Below are 20,985 nucleotides of genomic sequence, written 5' to 3'. Positions count from 1 at the left end.
TCTCCCACTCAATATAGAATGGGAATGCAAGTGAGAATGTTAGAAGAATAATCTGCAATCTGCTCACAGTTTGTAATAAATAAATCACATTTATCTGAAAACTGCATTTGAGAAAAATTGTATTAAACCATCCCGTTCCAATTTATCCTATTTAAAACCACCTGCTCCCTTTCAGAAGGTCAACCGTACTGAAGGAGACCTAAAATTTCATACCTGGGGAGCACTTCAGCAGCTATTTAACCACCACACAGTGTCCTCCTAGTGAGAAGAAACATGCAGAAAAGAAAGCACCATCTTAAGTTTTTCTGTGAGATTCATTCTTGCTTGTCAACATGACATGCCATTCTTTCATACAAAACAGAACCTCTCTGAGGATAAAATTGGCTTTTTACAAACCCAAATTGGTTGCTGTTAGGTTCTAGTATTTTCTGAGGTGTTTGGAAACTGCTGGTTTGCTTCCCGGTAAACTTCTTAATCCTATAATCTTGAAAGTCAACCTCTCTCAAGAAGTAAGTCTCAATGCTAACATTTACTGAAAGCTGGATCAAAAGCCCAGATAACAATCCTAAAACGAAGGCAATTAGAAAAGATCCAAGCTCACGGAGGCAGAGGAAAACAGGAAAATAACAAGACCGACTTCACAGGGCTGTGATTAAATAAATTTTACTTGGAAAACAAAACACTGAGAACCGCGCCAAGAACATAAGCACTCAATAAACGTTAACCATCAACCAGCACCAAGTAAAGGAAAGGTGCTCCGGGAAGCTTAGCCCAGCAGCGGAGAGCCGGCTGCTGGGAAGACACGCGGGAGATGTGGGTGGCGGCCACATTAGAAAGCGTCAACGCGTCGTCAAGCAACCGGGTCTCCACAGCACCCACGGCGGCGGCAGTTGAGGGGCCCCCAGAGTCCAGACCGCGTAACCAAGACACCGCGCCAGACCCCCACCCCCAGGGAACCCGTGTCCCCAGGAACCAAGCACCGACCCCAGCCTACTGCTGTGAGACCGAGACCAGGATCTCGTACCTCCGCTACCGTCTCCAGGCCTGAAGCCGCGAGACCCCGACCTCTACCCAGTAACTCAAGCCCCGCCCCTAGCCCAGCGGCCGCGAGACCTCACCCAGCAAAGAACCCCGCACTCCCAAAGGCAGCAACTCCAGCTCCGCGGCCAGCGTGGCCGCCGCGAGACCTCCACCGCCCCCCCGCTAGAGCCCCTGCCCCCGCCCAGGGACACCACTTCCCCCATCCCCCGACCACACCCTGCCAGGCCCGCTCTCCACCCACGGCTGACTAACGCTTACTCAGGAGAGCGGGCTCGCGTCCGGGAAGACGCACAGCGCCCTAGAGAGGCTCTTTGCGGGCCAAAGAGGTGGCGGCAGCCGCCGGGCACGGGAACACTGCGACTAGCCGCCTGGCCCCGGCTCCGCCTCTTAAGCCGAGCCCGCCCCCCGTCCTTCCCCAACGGCCAAACGCGGCCCCGCCCCACTTCGGCCGCGGGGGTAAGGTCGCGCAGTCGGGGCGCCCCCTATCGTACCGGAGGCCACACAGCCTCCCTATCGCCAGCAGGACTTGCCTGCAAGCATGTTTGGGTTCTCCGCCACCTAGTTCTCCTGGTCTGACTGGGAGCTGTTAAACCGTGGAAAATTCTTCCCAAGCTAAATTGATTCCAGCCCCTCCAAACCTTCCAAGCCCCAGCTGGCATGAAAAGAAAAAAGAGCAGGGGTGGCAGTGAGAGAAAAAAGTGTTGGCATACCTCTCCACATTTCTCTTCTAGGGGTCTGGTGAACGTTTAGTCCTTATTACTATTTTCAACATATTCAATTCACGCAATACTGAGTGGCCATGTGCCATCATTAGAAAAGAAATCTCTAGGGGCGCCTGGGTGGCTTAGTCGGTTTCGTGTCCGACTTAGGCTCAGGTCATGATCTCGCACTCCGTGAGTTCGAGCCCTGCATGGGGCTCTGTGCTGACGGCTCAGAGCCTGGAGCCTGTTTCAGATTCTGTATCTCCCTCAATCTCTGCCCCTCGCCCGTTCATGCTCTGTCTCTCTCTGTCCCAAAAATAAAAATAAAAAAAAAGAAGAAATTTTAAAAAATAAATAAATAAATAAACGTTAAAAAAAATTAAAAAAAAAAAGAAATCTCTAGCATCCCAGGAGAGTGGAACTAGGAATCCTTTTTCCTAAATTACTTTGTAAGAGGGTTTTAAAAACAAAATTTCTTCAAATGGAAGTTAATGTCAAAACCGTAGGCAGGGGTCTGGATTTGGTCTTTAATGTTTTTAACTATTTGCCACAAACTGTACTAGGATTGGTGGACACAACTGATAGAGTGTCCTGAACTCTAAAGCGTACAGTGAAAAGAAAAAATTCCAAATAAATACATTACTACAATGCAATGTAACAGTTATGCAAGCGCCTACAGTACATTTAGAGAAACTTGAATCATCAGATTTCATGGTAGAGATCTCTGAGCTCTGTTTTTGAAGATTAATTTGGGCCCCCAGACAAAAAAAAAAATAAAGCGGGGGAGAGTATTTTAGGCAATGCTAACCACATATGCTAAATTTCAGGATGATTAGATAAAGATGAAGCTGGAGAATTGAGGTGTGATCCTATTCTTCCGCTCCCTCCCCTCACCCCAGGCAAAACAAATTACTGAACATCTGTATTAGATATTAGGGATAAAACAAGGAACACAAACCTGGTACCTAGGCTTTGGAACTTGAAATCTAGAATGGAGTTGGGGGGTGAAGAAGGAAAAATACCTAAAACAGGAAAATAAGTAAAATAATTAAACATTGTATTAACTATTGGAAGAAAAGTTGTTGAGATTAATTTGGCCTCAGGGACAGGGAGTGGTTTATTAAGCCGTAACTAATGTTAAGAGTTGGGTACTAGAATTTCAGAACACGAACAGCTCCTGTAGATGTTAATTTTTACAAACAGGTCAGAATACACGGTCATAGCCTTCCACGAGTCTCCACAGCCTCTTCGGAATGCCAGAAAACACCCTGCTACAGAAGTGTAGCGCCAACCCACCAAAGAAGCCTTAGGATTTTACGCAAGTGCAGCAATTCATCTGCAACTAGAATGCCATGTTTAACTTCGTCTTAGCCCGCATCCAGAACTACTTATATCTCAAGTTTTTCACAGACATCCTTATTTTTTAGGTTTTCAACAAACATTTTATTTGAGGTGCCTACACCCACATGAAAACAGTTTCCCCCCACCCTATCTCACGGATCTACCCATTTTTAACATGTCGGAGGCCGAGCCTGCGCAGTACGAACAAAGAGGATCGGTTCCAGTTTCTAGCATAACGTTAACGTGCCCTTCTTCCGGTACGGAAGGCTATACCATTCCCATGCCCAATCATTGTGTTTGTTCTATTCATACATAAAATTTTTTTAAGGTAATATATTCTCATTTCAGCCACAAGAAGATTCTTCTGTCTCTATTATGTAACCGCTATTTATATCGTGGCACCCCGGAAGCCCTCCCGCCATCCGCGAATGGTCTGTACCCACATCACCTCCGGTTTTAGGTGTCATGGCTGCCTCGAGAGACTAGTACGAGTTTGCACCTGTGCTCAGGAGGGTCCGAAACCCACACCTGAGAACCCAGCGAGGTAAAGTTGCGTCTTGGTTGTGGAGGCGACAACTTCTCCGATTCCTCGCAATGGCGGCGTCCGGGAGTGGTATGGCTCAGAAAACCTGGGAATTGGCCAACAACATGCAGGAAGCCCAGAGTATCGATGAAATCTACAAATACGACAAGAAACAGCAGCAGGAAATACTGGCGGCGAAGCCCTGGACTAAGGAGTGAGGAGGTCCCTGGCGAGACGCAGGGGAGGGAAGGGGTGGCGGGAGTTTAGGACACCCAGAGGGAGTGGGAGTTGCAGAGGGTGGAGAGCTTGTGTTTTCATGGGCAGGGAGAAGAATATGCGCCCGAGAAATTTTGATCCACCTTTTGTCTCCGCAAGTAGAGCCAAAGGCCCTCTAGGGAGGCTTGCTTTGACTCCCCCTTCTGTCTCTCTTTAACCCGTTTGCCTCCAGAGGATGTAAGAGAAAAACGACAAGCGATTTTTTGGTTTGTCAATTCTCAGTATCTGTATTATCATATATATGCCGCACTCTGCCTTAAGCCTTGTGTCGATAATACACCTGGTTAGGACCAGCTGATCTCAGACTGGAGACTGCACCTGTCTTCAAAAACTAAGTCAGCCCAAGGGCCTGTAAAATAACTATGAGCCATCTTTTAGAGATCTATAATCAATTTTTGATTGCCATAACAGTTTCAGAAACGAGGGTCCACCCAGTCTCCCAAAATATTACTTCAGAAGTTCACATAAGCTAGGAATTATATCAATAGAGTTTAAAGCTCTTTGCCCCTTAGCAAAAGCCCTGTGTCCCTGGGAATGATGACAAGTCAAGGACTGTTTACCCACAGCACTTACCTTTCCTGAAAGCAGATTATGCTAGGGAGAGAGTAAAAAGAGCAGTCTGTCAAATGGAAAGATAGAAAAGACAACAGTGTCAACAACAAAATTCTTCCGTCTTTCTCAGTTTTTTACAAGGGCAAACTCTTGTCAGTATTCAGATTCAGCCGTGTTTATCAAGTATTTAATACAGATTGAGCACTGAGCTAGGAATTTCCATATATTTTTAATCTGCATGATAACCCAGTACTATATTTTTTTTATTTAAGTAATCTCTACACCCCACGTGGGGCTTGAACTCACAAACCCATGATCAAGAGTGGCATGGTCTTCCAGCTGAGCCAGCTAGGTGCCCCTGCAGTACTGTATTTTCATTATTTTTCTGCATATAAGAAAACAAGCAAATATAAGTAACTTATTTCATGATCACACTGAGGCAATGAACTCTTAAGTGACAATAGACTGAAGTTCAAACCTCATAACTGTCACTAGTTAATTAGCCCTAGAAAATTAATGTCTTCATTTTTTATCTGTAAAAAGGAATTAAGACCTACTTTTATGGTAATGTCATAAAGATTAGATGAGATAATGTACTAAAAAATGGTCTACAATGTATGTAAATAGGAGCACAGTAACTGTCTTTTTTTTCTTTTTCCCAGTAAATGGGGGAGCCAAGATTTTAATTCATATCTGGACACCCAATACCAGGTCTCCAAATTTTTCAGTTGGGATTGAAACCTGTGGGCAGACATCTTAAAAAGGCTTCTCAGAAACATTGGCCACTTTATTAAAGACTAGTTATCAAAGATTGCTTGTCTGCTTACTTCTAGAGCAGGCTATGCATTTTAGGTTGCTGTAGCCTATTAAATATTTGGAAATTATCTGCTTCCCCTACTGTCCGATTGTGACTCTAATTAATTATATTCATCCTAGCTCTCTTGGCTGTGTCAGTGAGATGGGAAAATGTAATTGTAGTGAAGAGTAGTTTAGTCACATCCACAGATGACAAACTCTGAACTAAAGATACTAGAGCTACATTCTCAATTTTGAAGCAGATAACACAGAAAGAAACCACACCCTTCAACACACTGATTTTTAAGAGTACTGTAAAAGATGGGTTAAGACTAATAACAGCTAGCACTTATAAAGTTTTAGTACATGTTAGGCACTAAGCTAAACACTTTATATACATTATTTCACTTACTTTATTTCCTCCTAACAACAACTCTGAAATATTCCTATTTAAAGATGAGGAAACTGAGGCACAGACATGAAGTGGTTCTCTAGGCCACAGCTAGCATGGCAATGCAAAGATTCAAACCTAGGCAGATGGATGTCAGAGTCCACATTCTTAACCATAAGGCCAGAAAGTTAGACCTGAGAATCTTTAGGCACAGCCATTCAACTAAAGTCAGAATCAGAGATTTGGTGATTCCAAAATTAATGGAGAAAAAGCCTACTGAACTGGTCATATAATTCCTTTCTACTTGAATAAGCATATTTAAAAAGCTTTTCATACTTTTCCATTCCCCTAAAAGGAAATACTTTGCAGGACTCTGACATGTTTATCATTTCCAGCCCCCTGCAGCAACTTCTGCTTCCTTTTTCTTTCCCATATTCTACAATCTTTCTCCCCCTCCCATCACTGTAAATTCCTTCAATACTTATTTGTTATCTTCACAAAAACTGTCTTTGAAATTGTGCTTTATAAAAGAAAGTTAATTATACTGTGCTTTTGTTTTATAGTCACCATTACTTTAAGTACTGCAAAATCTCAGCATTGGCTCTATTGAAAATGGTGATGCATGCCAGATCAGGAGGCAACTTAGAAGTGATGGGCTTAATGCTGGGAAAGGTGGATGGTGAAACCATGATCATTATGGACAGTTTTGCTTTGCCTGTAGAGGGCACTGAAACCCGAGTAAATGCTCAGGCTGCTGCATATGAGTACATGGCTGCATATATAGAAAACGCCAAACAGGTAAAAACGTTGTTTCTTTAAGTTTAGTAACTCTAATAAGAGTCTCATGGCGACTCTTGAGTTTCTAAACTTAAAACTATCCTCTTTACATTAAAGTTTATATTTAAGTTATTTTCAACAATTTCTATGGAAGATGTATACGAGGTTAGCATGGATTTTTTTTTAATTAAATCCTTATACTCAAGAGTAGATCTTAAAAGTTTGCAACATAAGGAAAAAAAGTTGTACCTAATGTATGGTGATGAATGTTAACTACATTTCTTGTAGTGATCATTTTGCAGTATATACATATATTGAATCATTATGGTGTACACCTGAACTAATACAATGTTATATGTCAATTATATCTCCATTAAAAAATTTTTTTAATTCTCACACTCAGTATCAGATGTATGTTTAAATCCAGAATTTTGGAAACAACCTAAATGTTCCTGAATATAAAACTGATTAAATAGATTATGGTATATCCATACAATGAACTGCAAGCCAGCCTTTAAGAAAAATAAAAATTAAAAAGTGGTTATCTATATATTTTATTTACGTGGAACAAACCCCACAATATTTTGAGTGAAAAAACAAAGTATAGAACACTGTATGTGGTATACTGTTGTTTTTGTATTAATCTACATTTATGCAAAGAATATATCTGCAAGATAAGTATGTAAGCAACTGGTTATAGTGGTAACATCTGGGCTGAGGAACAGGATAGTTGAGGGAAACAAGGTGGGAGGGAGACTAAATAACCTTACTGTACTTCTTGTTAATTTTATGCTTCAGGTATTATGTTTCAGGTATTATACATGCCAAAAAAATTTTTTTAACCTGAAAGCAGCATATGCTATGAACTATTCTGCATGCTATTACTTTATCATAATGCTATGTAAACAGACAAATTACAGGTGTTTCTAAGATTAAACAGAAACCTCAGTCTTCTTTGCCCTCTTCTTTGTTAGGTTGGCCGCCTTGAAAATGCAATTGGCTGGTATCATAGCCATCCTGGCTATGGCTGCTGGCTTTCTGGGATAGACGTTAGTACTCAGATGCTCAATCAGCAGTTCCAGGAACCATTCGTAGCAGTAGTAGTAAGTATTTTTGCAACCAGTCTTAATTAAGTTCTTCACAAAGATTTATTAAAGCAAGTATACTGAGAACAACTATAGTAAAGAGCAATGATCTGGTGTCAGTATGCCTAGGATTGAATCTGAATTTCACCTCTTATAAGCTGGGACTTTGAACAAGTTACTCTGCATCTCTTGTCCTATTCTATAGGATGAGGGTGATCACAGCACCTATGTCTCAGTTCCCTGCACATAATAGGCATTCAGTAATGTTGACTGAATTGAGTAAGTCAGGAATTGCTAGAGCAGCTCTTGCTATGCTCAGTGTTTTAGATGCAATCCATAAGAAAGATTGAAATTGTTCATCTAGTAAAAGGAAACTTGAAAAAGGGCTAAACAAATCTTCAAATAACATTCTTAAATAGTATAATAACTAGATCTAAATTCTAAATTCACTATGAGATTTCTATACTTACCCACTTTATTGAACTTTTTTATCATGTTTGGTTATTTTTTTCCTTATTTTTTCTATTATTTGGTTTATTTTAATCAGTGTGTGTGTGCATGCATGTAGTATTATATATACATATGTATTTCTAACTTTATAACATTTAAACAAATGAAGTATTTACATATATATTAAATATATCTTTCTTGTAGATTGACCCAACAAGAACAATATCTGCAGGGAAGGTGAATCTTGGAGCCTTTAGGACATACCCAAAGGTAATTTTTAAAATTTTAACTCCTTGTAATTTTTAAATGACTTATTTTTAAAGTCGTATTATGGTTAATATCTTGTTTTGACCTAAAACAATTTAAAAATATTTACAAAATAGCAGTCTAACTACCACAAATTGTCCTTAGCAAAAGACAACATATTTATGCTATGTATTTTTTGTTTTTTAATGTTTATTTATTTTGAGAAAGACTGCACACACGGGCAAGTGGGAGAAGAAAGGGGGGGGGAGGGGAGCCTCCCAAGCAGGCTCTGCACTGTCATGTGCTTATATATTATTAACTTTACTAAAAAGTAGTCTTCATTTGTTAATAAGTCTCTGTATGCCCATGGCATTCTGACAGGAACTAGACAAACAAGCTAAAAACATCAGTTTCCTTCTCTGCAATCTGAAATAGATATTAGCATATGTGTATATCACCTAAGGACAAGAAAAATGAAAATCCAGCCATCAGCCACCAAATGGGGTTGAGGGAGAGTAAAAGCAATATACTTTTTTTTTTTAAACTGGAATGTTTAAGTTCAATATGTGGCTTCCCAAAATTAATGTTTCCATAAATGGAAAGCTTCATAGGAAATATGTTTCTATGTTTTTTTTAAACCTTCTATTTTTCTTCATTTTTGTTGAGGGCTATAAACCCCCTGATGAAGGACCTTCTGAGTACCAGACTATCCCACTTAATAAAATAGAAGACTTTGGTGTACACTGCAAACAGTAAGTAATTTTAAAATGTATCTGATGCCAAAGTCATCATAGGAAACCATAGAGATCATCCAGTCTAAGCCCCTAATTTTACAGATGAGAATAAAGGTTCAGATGAAATGTATTTCATAATACCTTTTGAAACTGCAGTAAGAATATAAAATTTAGGATAATGTTTAAAATTTTTATTAATAATTGTTTTAACCTAACATGTTATTTGCCTTTCACACAACCATAAACATATCAGTGTACAAGATAGTTGGCTCATTAATGAAATTGACAATTGAGAGAAGTTGTATTCAGGGACAGCCTGACACTAGCATGTCTACAAGCCCTCAAAGTACCCAAGTTCCATTTAGCAAAAATTCTTCCTAAACATTTCACTCCAAAATTTAAAGAAGCCATACTAAAACCAATGAATAATATATATTCTTTAAGATAGTCAATCTTACAGTATATGAATTACATCTCAATAAATGTTAATTTATTTATTTTGAGAGAGAGAAAGAGTGAGTGAGCAGGGGAGGGGCAGAGAGAGAGAATCCTACACTCCCAGCACAGAGCCTAATACAGGGCTCAAACTCTTGAATCATGAGATCATGACCTGAGCCAAAATCAAGAGTCAGACGCTCAACCATCTGAGCCTCCCAGGCGCCCCTATATCTAAGTTTTTAGAAGTGTTAAAGCAATGAAAACAGTGTTCTCTATCTTCTAAATATATCTTGCTACCTAATATTGACCCAAGCCAACACCATCTGGATCCTGAACCAGAGCACTACTAGCCTTCTAACTAGTCTTCCAGCTTCTGCCCTTCACCCCTTTAAAGATCTTTTGTCAAAACTGAATCTGTTAAAATGTAAGTCAGATCACATTCCTCCTTCTCCAGAATGATTTCCTGTATCACCAAGAATAAGATCTATAGTCCTACCATGGACTACACAGTCCTATGTGATCTGACCCCTACTACCTCTCTGAGCTCATCTCCTATCACAAAACCCTTGCTTTTCCAGTCCAGCCATAGTGGCTTCCTTAAGGTTGTCAGAGCACCAGGCAGATATCTGCCTCAGGGCCTCTGCACTTGCTGTTCCCACTACCAGGAAAATTGTTCCTTATTTCCACATGGCTCACTAACTACTTCAATCATGGAATATCTGTTTACGGGTCACCTTAACAGAGAGAATGCTCACTAGTCCTCTTGTCTAATATAACACCTTCCTGTCATTCTGTGTTTCAGTTTCCCAGCTTTATATTTCTTCTTAGCACTGACGACCATCTGATAAGTTTTTGCTTCCTTGTTGACCCCATTAGAATGTAAATTTCATGACACTAGAATTAATTCACTGCTGTATCCTAACATTTTAAACAGGGCATGGCACACAGAAGGGTAGGCATCCCCCACCTCCCAAAAAATGTTACTTAAATGATTATTTAGTATCCCATTTTCTCCATACCTCCTATCTTAACTTCCAGGAATACCCATGACTACCCATGTACTACTACTCTTATTTTTCTGTTCAGAAATTCTTAGAAAATTCTAGAATTTCTAAAATTGAGTTTTTAAATATGTCTGTCATCTTTGACATACTTATAAAAAAATATATTCTTTTTTATTTTTCAGTTAGAGGCATGGGATTAAATCACATAATTTGCCCTACTGAAAAAAATTTAAACCATTCCTGTTTGAGAGAATTGCTCCTAAGCATGGAAACACCTTTGCTGTGATACTTTCATTTTCAGAGTAACAATTTTTTTTTCATTTATATTGAGTTACAGTGGTATAAAAAGCTTACACCTTTAATACCTACACTGCTGTTTTCACCAACTGCAGCTTTTGAAACAAAGACTGAAGCAGTCTATGCTTTCTGTATCTAAACAAACCTGCATTTCCTGTTTTACTGAAATAAGAGTCCATCAGAGAAGAATAGCCACTTTCTAGCTATCTTCATTGCTAGAGCCTAGAATTTTGAGCCTGGAATTGCTAAGGTATTCAAAGATGTTCTCTTAGGATCAGTTCCTAAATAAGAGAGTAAACTTTTTCATAGGGCAAATGAGTGGCTTACTTGTCCCAAGTTGAAAGAGCAGGGGTTTGGAGCAGGCTGCTTACAGATCCATTTCCTAAATTATTTGGTGATGAGGTATTATTTGCAATTTATATTGATCTTTTTTCTTTCCTATTTTAAATCCCACATCATATTGCACATCCAAAGTCTGTTTTAAACATAGAATATAATGTAGATAATAAATATTTTCAACTTTAAAGAATTTTAGTGAAAATAGGACACAAAGTGTTTTTATTTTTTTAATTTTTTTTTTCAACGTTTATTTATTTTTGGGACAGAGAGAGACAGAGCATGAACGGGGGAGGGGCAGAGAGAGAGGGAGACACAGAATCGGAAACAGGCTCCAGGCTCTGAGCCATCAGCCCAGAGCCCGATGCGGGGCTCGAACTCCCGGACTGCGAGATCGTGACCTGGCTGAAGTCGGACTCTTAACCGACTGCGCCACCCAGGCGCCCCAAGACACAAAGTGTTTTTAAATAAGCTTGTATGTTGTCAGTATTTATACAGGAACATGGCTTAAAGAGTAAAATGGTTCCGTGAAACTTACTACGAAAAACAATTTTGTACCATTCCCTTTCCCATCCCCCAGAGACAGTCACTTAAGCTATTATTATAGATATTCCTGTAAGTATTTACCCCATCTCTTCAAACAACATGCTGATAGTGCTACTTCTCGATTTTCAGTTCTAGGCAGTATCTATTATTGACTTCCTGTACAGAAGATGAGGATTTAGCTCCACAAGTAATTTTGAATGTTCTTGTTTTCAACTCTGCTACTGAGATTTGCAGCTAATCACTACATATTAAACAAAAATTTTCATTGCATCAGCCTATGGAATTAAAACAGTAATTACATTAAGGTGATCCATAAGTTTTAAACCATAAAGCCTATTCTAAAACTTCAAGTTTGAGTTCCCTTATTTTCCATCCTTTATAAATTGGAATATCTGTTGCCATGTTCATCCTCTCATCTCTTTTTTCCTCAAGTATCAGCAATACAACCCCTCCTTTCTAAAGCTGACCTTTCCACCTAGCACTTCACTTCTTAAATACTCTCAAGTGTCTACAGTCTGGATGTAAAAATAAAACTGAGGCTTTTGATAATAGATACAACTTTCCATATCCTTTCTCTTCCTTTCTCTGCCACTTACTAGCTTTAAGGCTTTCTCTGTAAATGTTTGTCTATAAACTGGGAATAATAAATGCATTCTTTGTATGGTTATAGGGAAGACTAAATGAGAATATATGTAAAGTACACAGGAAATAACAGGTGCTCAAAAAATACACTGTTCCACTTCCACATTTCACTAGCTATGTCCTGTCCTTCTTCAGATCTGCACAGGTATCTTAATGTTGAAAAGGCCCTCACTTAACTGCACAACTAACTTGAGCCTGAGCCTTTCTCTCTTCACATCTGCTGCACTGCAATAGTATCTTTTGTGGTCTTCCTGCCTACAGTTTCTCTGTAAGACATCCTACCACAGCCAGCTTTCTTAAAACACCTCTTTGGCTATATCATTGTTGTAAAACACCTCTTTGGCCATATCCATCACCTTCCAGGAGTCCCCACTATCTAGAAGATAAAGTTTAAATTTCTTTTTTTTTTTTTTTAAGTTTTTATTTTTAAACTCCACTTAGTTAACATACAATGTTATATTAGTTTCAGATATATAATTTAGTGATTCAGCACTTACATATAATACCTAGTGCTCATCACAAGTGCAATCCTTAATCCCCATCACCTATTTAACCCATCCCCCCACCTATAAAGTTTAAAATTCTTAATGTTTTATGTAATGTGTTCCACCAACTGGACATTATTCTGCTATGGCTTAACTGTCCAGACAAAGTGATTTACTTACCGTTCCTTTTGTGGCTTTCCTGTTTGTAAGTGGATGCTACCTAATGCCCTCCTTGCTGTTAACATATCCACACCATAGACTCATGAAAGGGTTACTCTGAGTCCTGCCTTCTTCCTGGGGCTTCTCTGGCAGTTCTGTCTACACTAAGAGTACTCATTTAATTATATTTAATTAGTAGGTGATTAATTTTATATATGCACTATAGCATCACTTCCTGTTATTCAGCACACATACTTAATTTTTTGTGTATCCATACCACATCTCCCCTATAAACAGTAATAGGCTCCTGAAGGTAAAGAAGTCCCTATGTTTCTTTGTATTTACTAATATACAGAACCTATTTATTACTTTAAAAAATATGTTTTTTCATATATTCAACCAAATTTTTCATATTTCTTGCTCTCCCTGATTATAAGTTAGGCACTTTCGGAAGCAGAATTTAAGGTACTCTAAGGACTCTGCTTTAAAATTTGCTTTCCCAAAAAGTAGTAGGTCCTAACTAGGAGATTAGAAAGGGAGAAATGGGAAATCCACATGTCATTTTCAGTATATTTAAAAACCTATCAAAAATTATCGTTGACCCTAGAGAGGCAATTCTTTAAGTTTATGTGCTATTGGATAGAATTTATGAATTCAATAACATAGATAAACATATGTCATTCAGACATAGATAACATTCAATAACATAGATAAACATATGTCATTCAGAAGTTCTGATTGGTTGTTGATTAGCTTGGGGGACTTTCTGGGCTCTACAATGGGAAGAAATATAACACAAGAAAGTTTAGTTAACAGAAGATTTAAAAGAAGCATAAGGAACCTGTGGCTACTGATTGTTCTATTGAACTAAAAACTAAAACATAACTATTTAGATATAAAATGTAATTCTTTAAATTTGGCCATAACTTTTATATATGGTTGAATTGTTTTGGTTTTTGTTTTTACTTATTAAATTTGTGCTTTTGTTTTGTAGGTATTATGCCTTAGAAGTCTCATATTTCAAATCCTCATTGGATCGCAAATTGCTTGAGCTTTTGTGGAATAAATACTGGGTGAATACCCTGAGTTCCTCTAGCTTGCTTACTGTAAGTACTATATTTCCAAGGGATGCATTTGAATTTTATCTAAGCTATATAAGTGGTTTAATATCTGGAACCCTTTTTCGTAGAAAGGCTATACCTGACTTGGCCAAGATATCAGGGCTGATACCAGATTCTGTATGACCAGACCTAGATTGGGATACTAGGCCAAGCCAAGGTCTTTGTCATATACTACTGAGACTAAGTCCAAATGACAAATATAAGCAGTCAGTTGCAAGTGAAATCTGCCCCTGCCTTAAAGAGACTTCCAGAGAGAAAAATACAAATACTGTTTTTTGTTCTGTCAGGTGTCTCAGTTGGGACTCCAGTTACAAGTGACAGGAGACCCAACCAAACTGGGCTAAACAAAAAAGTGAATCTTGTAAGATGCAAAGTCCAGGAGTAGGCCTTACTTCAGGCACAGCAAGTTTGCATTCATATATTATTATTAAGTCTTGGTCTTTCTGTGTCAGGTTTGATTTCATATCAGTTAGCTTCAGTTTCAGGCTGAAAATAAGATGTCAGCATTAACCTGGGACCTCCCAGCCCCTCAGTTTCCCCTTCAAAAGAGAACATCTAGATACACACACTCATGCATAACCCCAGGCCAAACCTCATTGTGTCTGAGCCTTGTTTAGGTCACATTCCCATCCCTAAACCTGTTCCGGGCCAAGGAAATGAACACCAAGAGTGGCTGCGCCAAGTTATATACTTCACTGTTAGGCTGGGGTAGAAAAAACTCTTTCAGGAGCACATGGACTAAGAATTAGGAAGGGTTATCCCCAGAAGAAAATCAGAATACCATTAACTTAAAATAGCAGATGCTGGGCAGCAAAAAATAAAGTAAGTCACTGAATCTTTTCCAATTATCATTAAAACCTAACATACTTAGAAAGGTATTTTACAGCTTGGTCAGGAACAGTTGCTTTCCTTTTTCTTTTTCTTTCTTTTAAGTAGGCCACCTCATATTGTGCAGTATAGCATAATGGTTAAACCACAAAATTTGGTATGAAATAAACTCAGTTCAAAGAAAAAAGAAAATTCTGGCACTTCACCAGCTATGTGACCTTCAGAAAGCCGTTTAATGAGCCTGAACCTTCTCTTGGGTTCAGGGATAATAGTACCTACATCAGGAAGTACCCTGAGAATTAAATGAAATTCTTTTTTTTTTTTTTTTTAAGTTTTATATATTTAAGTAATCTCTACACCTAACATGGGACTGGAACTCCCGACCCCAAGATCAAGAGTCAGTATGCTCTTCCGACTGAGCCAGGCAGGCGCCCCTAAATGAAATTCTTTATGTAAATAAGTAGTTAGCAAAGTGCCTGGCATATAATAAAGCCTCAATAGGTTACTGTTATTTTTTGTTTGTTAACATTTGTTTGTTAACAGGAAAAGGCCTCACTTGAGCATATTTTCTATGATTTTTTTTAATTTTTTTTTTTTAATTTACATCCAAATTAGCATGTAGTGCAACAATGATTTCAGGAGTAGATTCCTTAATGCCCCTTACCCATTTAGCCCATTCCCCCCTCCTACAACCCCTCCATAACCCTCTGTTTGTTCTGCATATTTAAAAGTCTCCTATGTTTTGTCCCCCTCCCTGTTTTTATATTATCTTTGTTTCGCTTTCCTGATGTTCATCTGTTTTGTCTCTTAAAATCCTCATATGAGTGAAGTTACATGATATCTATCTTTCTCTGACTAATTTCACTTAGCATAATACCCTCCAGTTCCATCCACGTAGTTGCAAGTGGCAAGATTTCATTCTTTTTGATTGCCGCATAATACTCCATTGTATGTATATACCACATCTTCTCTATCCATTCATCCATCGATGGACATTTGGACTCATTCCATCCTTTGGCTATTGTTGATAGTGCTGCTATAAACATTGGAGTTCATGTGCCCCATCGAATCAGCATTCCTGTATCCTCTGGATAAATACCTAGTAATGCAATTACAGGGTCGTATGGTAGTTCTATTTTTAATTTTTTGAGGAACCACCATACTGTTTTCCACAGTGGCTGCACCACCAGTTTGCATTCCCACCAGTAGTGCAAAAAGGGTTCCTCTTTCTCCAAATCCTTGCCAACATCTGTTGTTGCCTGAGTTGCTAATGTTAGCTATTCTGACAGGTGTGAGGTAGTATCTCATTGTGGTTTTGATTTGTATTTCCCTGATGATGAGTGATGTTGAGCATTTTTTCATGTGTCAGTTGGCCACCTGGATGTCTTCTTTGGAGAAGTGTCTATGATTTTAAATACAGTTCTGACAAGCCTTCTGTTCTTTTTTTTTTTTTTTTAAGTTTATTTATTTTGAGAGAAAGTGCAAGCAGAGGAGGGGCAGAGAGAAAGAGAGAATCCCAAATAGGCTCCACACTGTCACCACTGAGCCCAACATGGGGCTCGATCCTACTAACCATGCGATCATAACCTACGCCAAAGCCAAGAGTTGGACACTTAACTGACTGAGCCACCCACGCGCCCCTGTTCTTATTTCTTACCCTCAGCCATCAGAAGTAGCAAATTAGAAGGAAGGAGAGTGATCATTATAGCATGCTTTCATTAAGTGCTTCCTTTGTGCCAGACACTGCTAAATGCTTTATATGGAGTTATTTCCTTATAGGCAAGTTTCCTAATAACAGCCAGAAGTGACACATGATAGCAGGGGGAGTAAACACTAAGACCAGAGCAATCTAAATCTTTGTGTAAAGGCAAACAGCTCTACATACTCAGCTAATGGCTATCCCTGTATTCTAGCATTGCATGTATTAGGATATTAATAATCAAGTACAGATTAAATTATATTTCCTCTTGTGGTTTTATATATGGTAAATTGCAGCATTTAAAACAAAATATATGTTCAACTCCTCTCTTTCCCCAGCTAAAGCATATAACCTAAAAACTACAGAAGAAAGTAATTTTCTGACTTAAGTAATTACTTCCCTATACTCATTCCATGTGTTTGAAATATAATGTCATTTTATGTCATTTTAACAGTATAACTGTTGCTGCCATCCTACATTTTTAAGGCTTGAGATAAATATTCCAAATGTGCAGTGGTCTGCAAACCTTAGTTTTCAAATCTTTGGGGGCAGAGAATGTATTGATGTCCTAAACCATTTAGATCTAGACAAAGTGAATATAATTGCATCGTTAAAAAATATTATCAGCCTATAAACTCATTGGAAGAACTGGTAGCCTTGTAAAAGGCGCTGTGTAGTGACTGATGACGGCAAATAACTTCATGTTTGTGGATGAACTGTATTTCATGTACATGTCTTACAGTCTGAGTAAATAGAGTAACATTAATTGTTGCCAAATTTTTTATTAATCTTCATTCTCTTCTATTGAAGATAAATGAAATATGTACTTAATAACTCATCTTTGTGAAAATTTGTTTTGTATTTTAGATATCCCATAAAAATGCTTAAGTGTTTAATGCTTAAGTTACATATGTAACTGTTAAAATTTTTCTTTTTAAAAAGTATAAAATATTAACAGACAAAACAGTGCATGTAGCACTTACCAAATGTAAGTGTTTAAGCAAGCATACAGCAGTATTCTAAAATATAACTAGTTATAGCTAGGTGGAGGGATTATAGGTATTTCCTTTTCTCTTTATATTGTTCGGCATTTTCCAAATTTTCTGCAATAACTATTAATTTTATAATCACAAAAGCTAAAACAAATTTTTTAAAAACTGTTAAGTACTAATTCTGAAAGTTCAATGAGAACAAATAAAATTAGCTAACAATTATTAAGCCTTTACCAGGTGCCATGGACAGTCCTAAGATCTTTATATGTTACTTTAGATACATCACTTAATGTAATCTTCATAAATAGCCTTAATGTAGAAATTACTGCTGTCCTCCTCCATTTTCAGAAAATGAAAGTCCAGAAAAGTAAAGGAGTTTTCCCAAAGCCTCCGACTAATCTGCAGCAAGGCCAGACCTGAGACTCAGACCTGTGTACTTTAAAGCCTCTCATAATAACAAATAATAGATTTAAGGAGTCAAAAAGAATTCCAAATTTAATCTTTAAATTATAAAAGGGGGAAAACTCTAAACTTGAACTGTTTGAACTTTGGAGTCAGTTTTTTACAAATAAATTTGATTTCTTCACTATCTACTTATACTTCATGGTAGAATTCTTTGTAAATGAAATGTTCTAAATAGAAAAAAATTCATATATATATATATATATATATATATGTGTGTATGTATATATATGTATGTATATATACACACACACTGACACAATACCATTTTCCCTACAGAATGCAGACTATACCACTGGTCAGGTCTTTGATTTGTCTGAAAAATTAGAACAGTCAGAAGCCCAGCTGGGACGAGGGAGTTTCATGTTGGGTTTAGAAACACATGACAGAAAGTCAGAAGACAAACTTGCCAAAGCTACAAGAGACAGGTAAGAGCAAATCTATTCCTGCCCCTCTTTTTGTTTCAAAATTTGCACATTACATATAGTAGGATTCAAATTCCTTTTCAACTTATTTACAACTTAGAATTGTACCTGAGTATTAATTTCTTGAGACTTTCAGGAGTTGTCAAATGCACATTTGAACCTAGAAAATTCAAGTTAAAACATTAAAGGCTTAAAGATCTAGGTAATGTAATGAAAAACTCCCAGTCACCTTTTTTAGATTTAGCTAGAAAGTATAACAAAGAAAACCAATCCATCACTGCATCTTTAAAAGAAAAAATTTTTGCAAAGGGACATCCCAATCTATTCTATCTTACTCATCTGTTAAGGGTTTATGTTGAGATTTCTTAAATTGATCAAATTTCACATTTTTATGAAGTTTCAAACCCCTAAATATCACAGAAATTATTGCATCTCTCTTAAGTGATTCTTCTGAAATTATCCTTAATACAGTAATTTAGTATCCCAAATCTCACTCCCAAAAATTTGTTAGGAACAAACCTAGAATGTGTTCTCTGATAACTTACAAAATAATCAGGTGGCCCTTCAGATACATAGAGGACTGGGAAGAAATCTAAATAACATTTACTTTCACGAAGGTTTGACTTTTAATGTGATAATTAGAAGCAGAGAGGAAGGGAAAACTATGTTGACATCTCTATAAACTGACACTTTGGTATGCAGAAAAACTGGACTGGTCAATAGGAAGGAGAAGGGAAAGCCAAGTGTGTTAGGAGGGAGCCATCTTGGGTTAAAATCATCTCATTCCTTTCTTTTCCATGAGTTTTTAGAAGACATAGGGCTGGTGGCCTGGATAAAAATTACATTTTTCTTTGATATTAGGTCTCATTTTTGGTACCTGCACTGAGTGTATGTTTTTGCTAATCTAGATGTTGTCTGTGATTTGTAATTTTATCTACATTTATATCTCAGTTTCTTATGAAGCAAAAATTTCACAATGGGAATGTCTCCAATTATGTAAGAAGAAAAGTAGGAAGGAAACAAATAGTAGTACAAAAGTAGAGAATTTTCCTGTTTTGGGTAACTTTATAAGAATCATATCTCTTCCGAATATTGGTGGGTTTTTTGTTTTGTTTTGTTTGGGTTGTATTTTTTTTTTTTTTTTTTTTTTTTGCTTTTAATTTTTTATCAATTCTAAAATCTAAGTCGTTTACCCACTGTAACTTTGACCTTTGGTGATTATTTCAGAAAAAAAAAGTATAGGATTCTTTAAAATCTTTTTTATTCTAAATAATAAATAATAAGGAATAACAGATTTTAATGTAATATTAGAATCAGTCTTTAATTATGACATATATAATTTCAGTCACCTTCCAAAACAGGACTTTCCCCAAAACTCCTGATAAGTAATAAAATTAACTTATGAATTACAGTAAAACTTTGGATTGCAAGTAACTTGTTTTTGCAAGTATTCTGCAAAACAACCAAATATTTCTAATAAATTTTAACTTGATAAGCAAGCAGTGTCTTGCAATACGAGTAGTATGTGATGCCAAACAGCGCATGATCACAACTGAGTCAATGGTTCCTGAAATTCGCTTTGATATATGAGGGCTTTGGATTACAGGCATGTTTCTGGAACAAATTATGCTTGCAAACCACGGTTTTACTGTAGATCATATTTTACACTGTTATTCTCTTGTGAAGGTTCTAGTAAGTATAGTTGACTCTTGAACAACATGGGTCCACTTATTCATGGTTTTTTTTTTCTATAAATACAGTATAGTAGTGTGACTGTAGGTTTTCTTAACACTTTATTTTCCCTAGCTTACTTTGTTATAAGAATATAGTATATAATACAGGCAACATACAAAATATGTGTTAATCATCTGTTTATCAGTAAGGCTTCCTATCAACAGTAGAGTATTAGTAGTTTAGTTTTGGGGGAGTCAAAAGTTACATGTGAATTTTCAGCTGTGCCGAGGAGTTGGTACCCTTACTCCCCACATTGTTCAAAGGTCAACTGTAATGAAATGGTTAAAAGATATGCAGAAGGCTAAAAATCAGAAGAGTAAACTGTAAATTGTTGTGATTTGTGGAGTATGAATAGAAATGAAAATCATTATTGGGGGTACAAGGATAGAAATGGGGGGTACTTGCATTTTCGAAAGTTTTCAGCTCTTGTGACATTATGTGATGTGTTTTTTTCTTTGCAGCTGTAAAACTACCATAGAAGCTATCCATGGATTGATGTCTCAGGTTATTAAAGATAAACTGTTTAATCAAATTAACATCTCTTAAACAGTCACTAAGTAGGCTTTTTGACTGAAAGCCAATATGAGAAAAATACTCAAGTAACACTTTAAAACCAGTTACCAAAAATCTAATTAGAAGTATAAGGTGCTCTGAAGTGTCCTGAATATTAACATCCTGTAATAAAGCTCTTTAAAATGAAATTGTTCTTTCATTATTTTTCTAGTATCCTTTAATGTTCTTAAATATAAGGGAAAGAAATATTTATTGGAACCTATTTTTTAAAGAGTCTTGCCTATCTAAGTCAAAGAATTTCAGCACTTTACCTGCCATACTGATTATCAGAGCCACTTTTCAATTTGCCTATACCTTCTTTTGGTAGTCCATTAGTAAAAATATAATTTGAT

At 37.4% G+C, this 20,985-nt stretch overlaps 3 protein-coding genes across 12 annotated transcripts in view; 2 read left to right on the top strand and 1 right to left on the bottom strand.

Annotated features, from left to right (window-relative positions):
* CSPP1 (centrosome and spindle pole associated protein 1) overlaps positions 1–1,426 on the bottom strand; it is a 161,330-nt gene extending 159,904 nt beyond the window's left edge. For all 8 annotated transcript variants that reach the window (XM_006943251.4, XM_011291367.3, XM_019822740.2 and 5 more), the window contains exon 1: positions 1,300–1,426. The gene's annotated coding sequence lies outside the window, so the exon portion shown is untranslated. The remainder of the gene's footprint in view (positions 1–1,299) is intronic.
* Positions 812–3,745, top strand: LOC123383057 (caskin-1-like). The gene is made up of 4 exons (XM_045049772.1): positions 812–917; positions 1,004–1,497; positions 3,261–3,340; positions 3,432–3,745. Exons 1-3 carry the CDS (start codon positions 812–814, stop codon positions 3,312–3,314), a joined length of 654 nt encoding a protein of 217 aa, XP_044905707.1. The 3' UTR covers positions 3,315–3,340; positions 3,432–3,745.
* On the top strand, positions 3,494–20,781 carry COPS5 (COP9 signalosome subunit 5). 3 transcript variants are annotated; one of them, XM_006943252.4, is made up of 8 exons: positions 3,494–3,627; positions 6,184–6,418; positions 7,372–7,500; positions 8,137–8,202; positions 8,845–8,930; positions 13,814–13,925; positions 18,201–18,349; positions 20,542–20,781. In XM_006943252.4, exons 1-8 carry the CDS (start codon positions 3,512–3,514, stop codon positions 20,624–20,626), a joined length of 978 nt encoding a protein of 325 aa, XP_006943314.1. In that variant the 5' UTR covers positions 3,494–3,511; the 3' UTR covers positions 20,627–20,781. The 3 variants fall into 3 exon arrangements, with proteins under 3 accessions (XP_006943314.1, XP_003999915.1, XP_011289667.1); XM_003999866.5 differs by lacking the exon at positions 3,494–3,627 and adding an exon at positions 3,645–3,820; XM_011291365.3 differs by lacking the exon at positions 3,494–3,627 and adding an exon at positions 3,690–3,828.
* Positions 20,782–20,985: the final 204 nt, after the last annotated feature.

Source organism: Felis catus, chromosome F2, assembly GCF_018350175.1.
Source record: "Felis catus isolate Fca126 chromosome F2, F.catus_Fca126_mat1.0, whole genome shotgun sequence".
Classification (NCBI taxonomy): Eukaryota; Metazoa; Chordata; class Mammalia; order Carnivora; family Felidae; genus Felis; species Felis catus.
Note: the sequence above shows the minus strand (reverse complement) of the source record. Positions and strands in the feature narration are given on the sequence as shown.

Excerpts from the sequence above, each read along its gene's own strand:
- COPS5 (XM_003999866.5), top strand. The coding sequence starts at position 3,678 with ATGGCGGCGTCCGGGAGTGGTATGGCTCAGAAAACCTGGGAATTGGCC. Across the intron at positions 3,821-6,183 it reads GCGAAGCCCTGGACTAAGGA|TCACCATTACTTTAAGTACT; the intron begins GTGAGGAGGTCC and ends TTTGTTTTATAG. Across the intron at positions 8,931-13,813 it reads TTTGGTGTACACTGCAAACA|GTATTATGCCTTAGAAGTCT; the intron begins GTAAGTAATTTT and ends TTTGTTTTGTAG.
- LOC123383057 (XM_045049772.1), top strand. The coding sequence starts at position 812 with ATGTGGGTGGCGGCCACATTAGAAAGCGTCAACGCGTCGTCAAGCAAC. Across the intron at positions 918-1,003 it reads GCCCCCAGAGTCCAGACCGC|ACCGAGACCAGGATCTCGTA; the intron begins GTAACCAAGACA and ends TACTGCTGTGAG. Across the intron at positions 1,498-3,260 it reads GCCCCACTTCGGCCGCGGGG|GTCGGAGGCCGAGCCTGCGC; the intron begins GTAAGGTCGCGC and ends CATTTTTAACAT.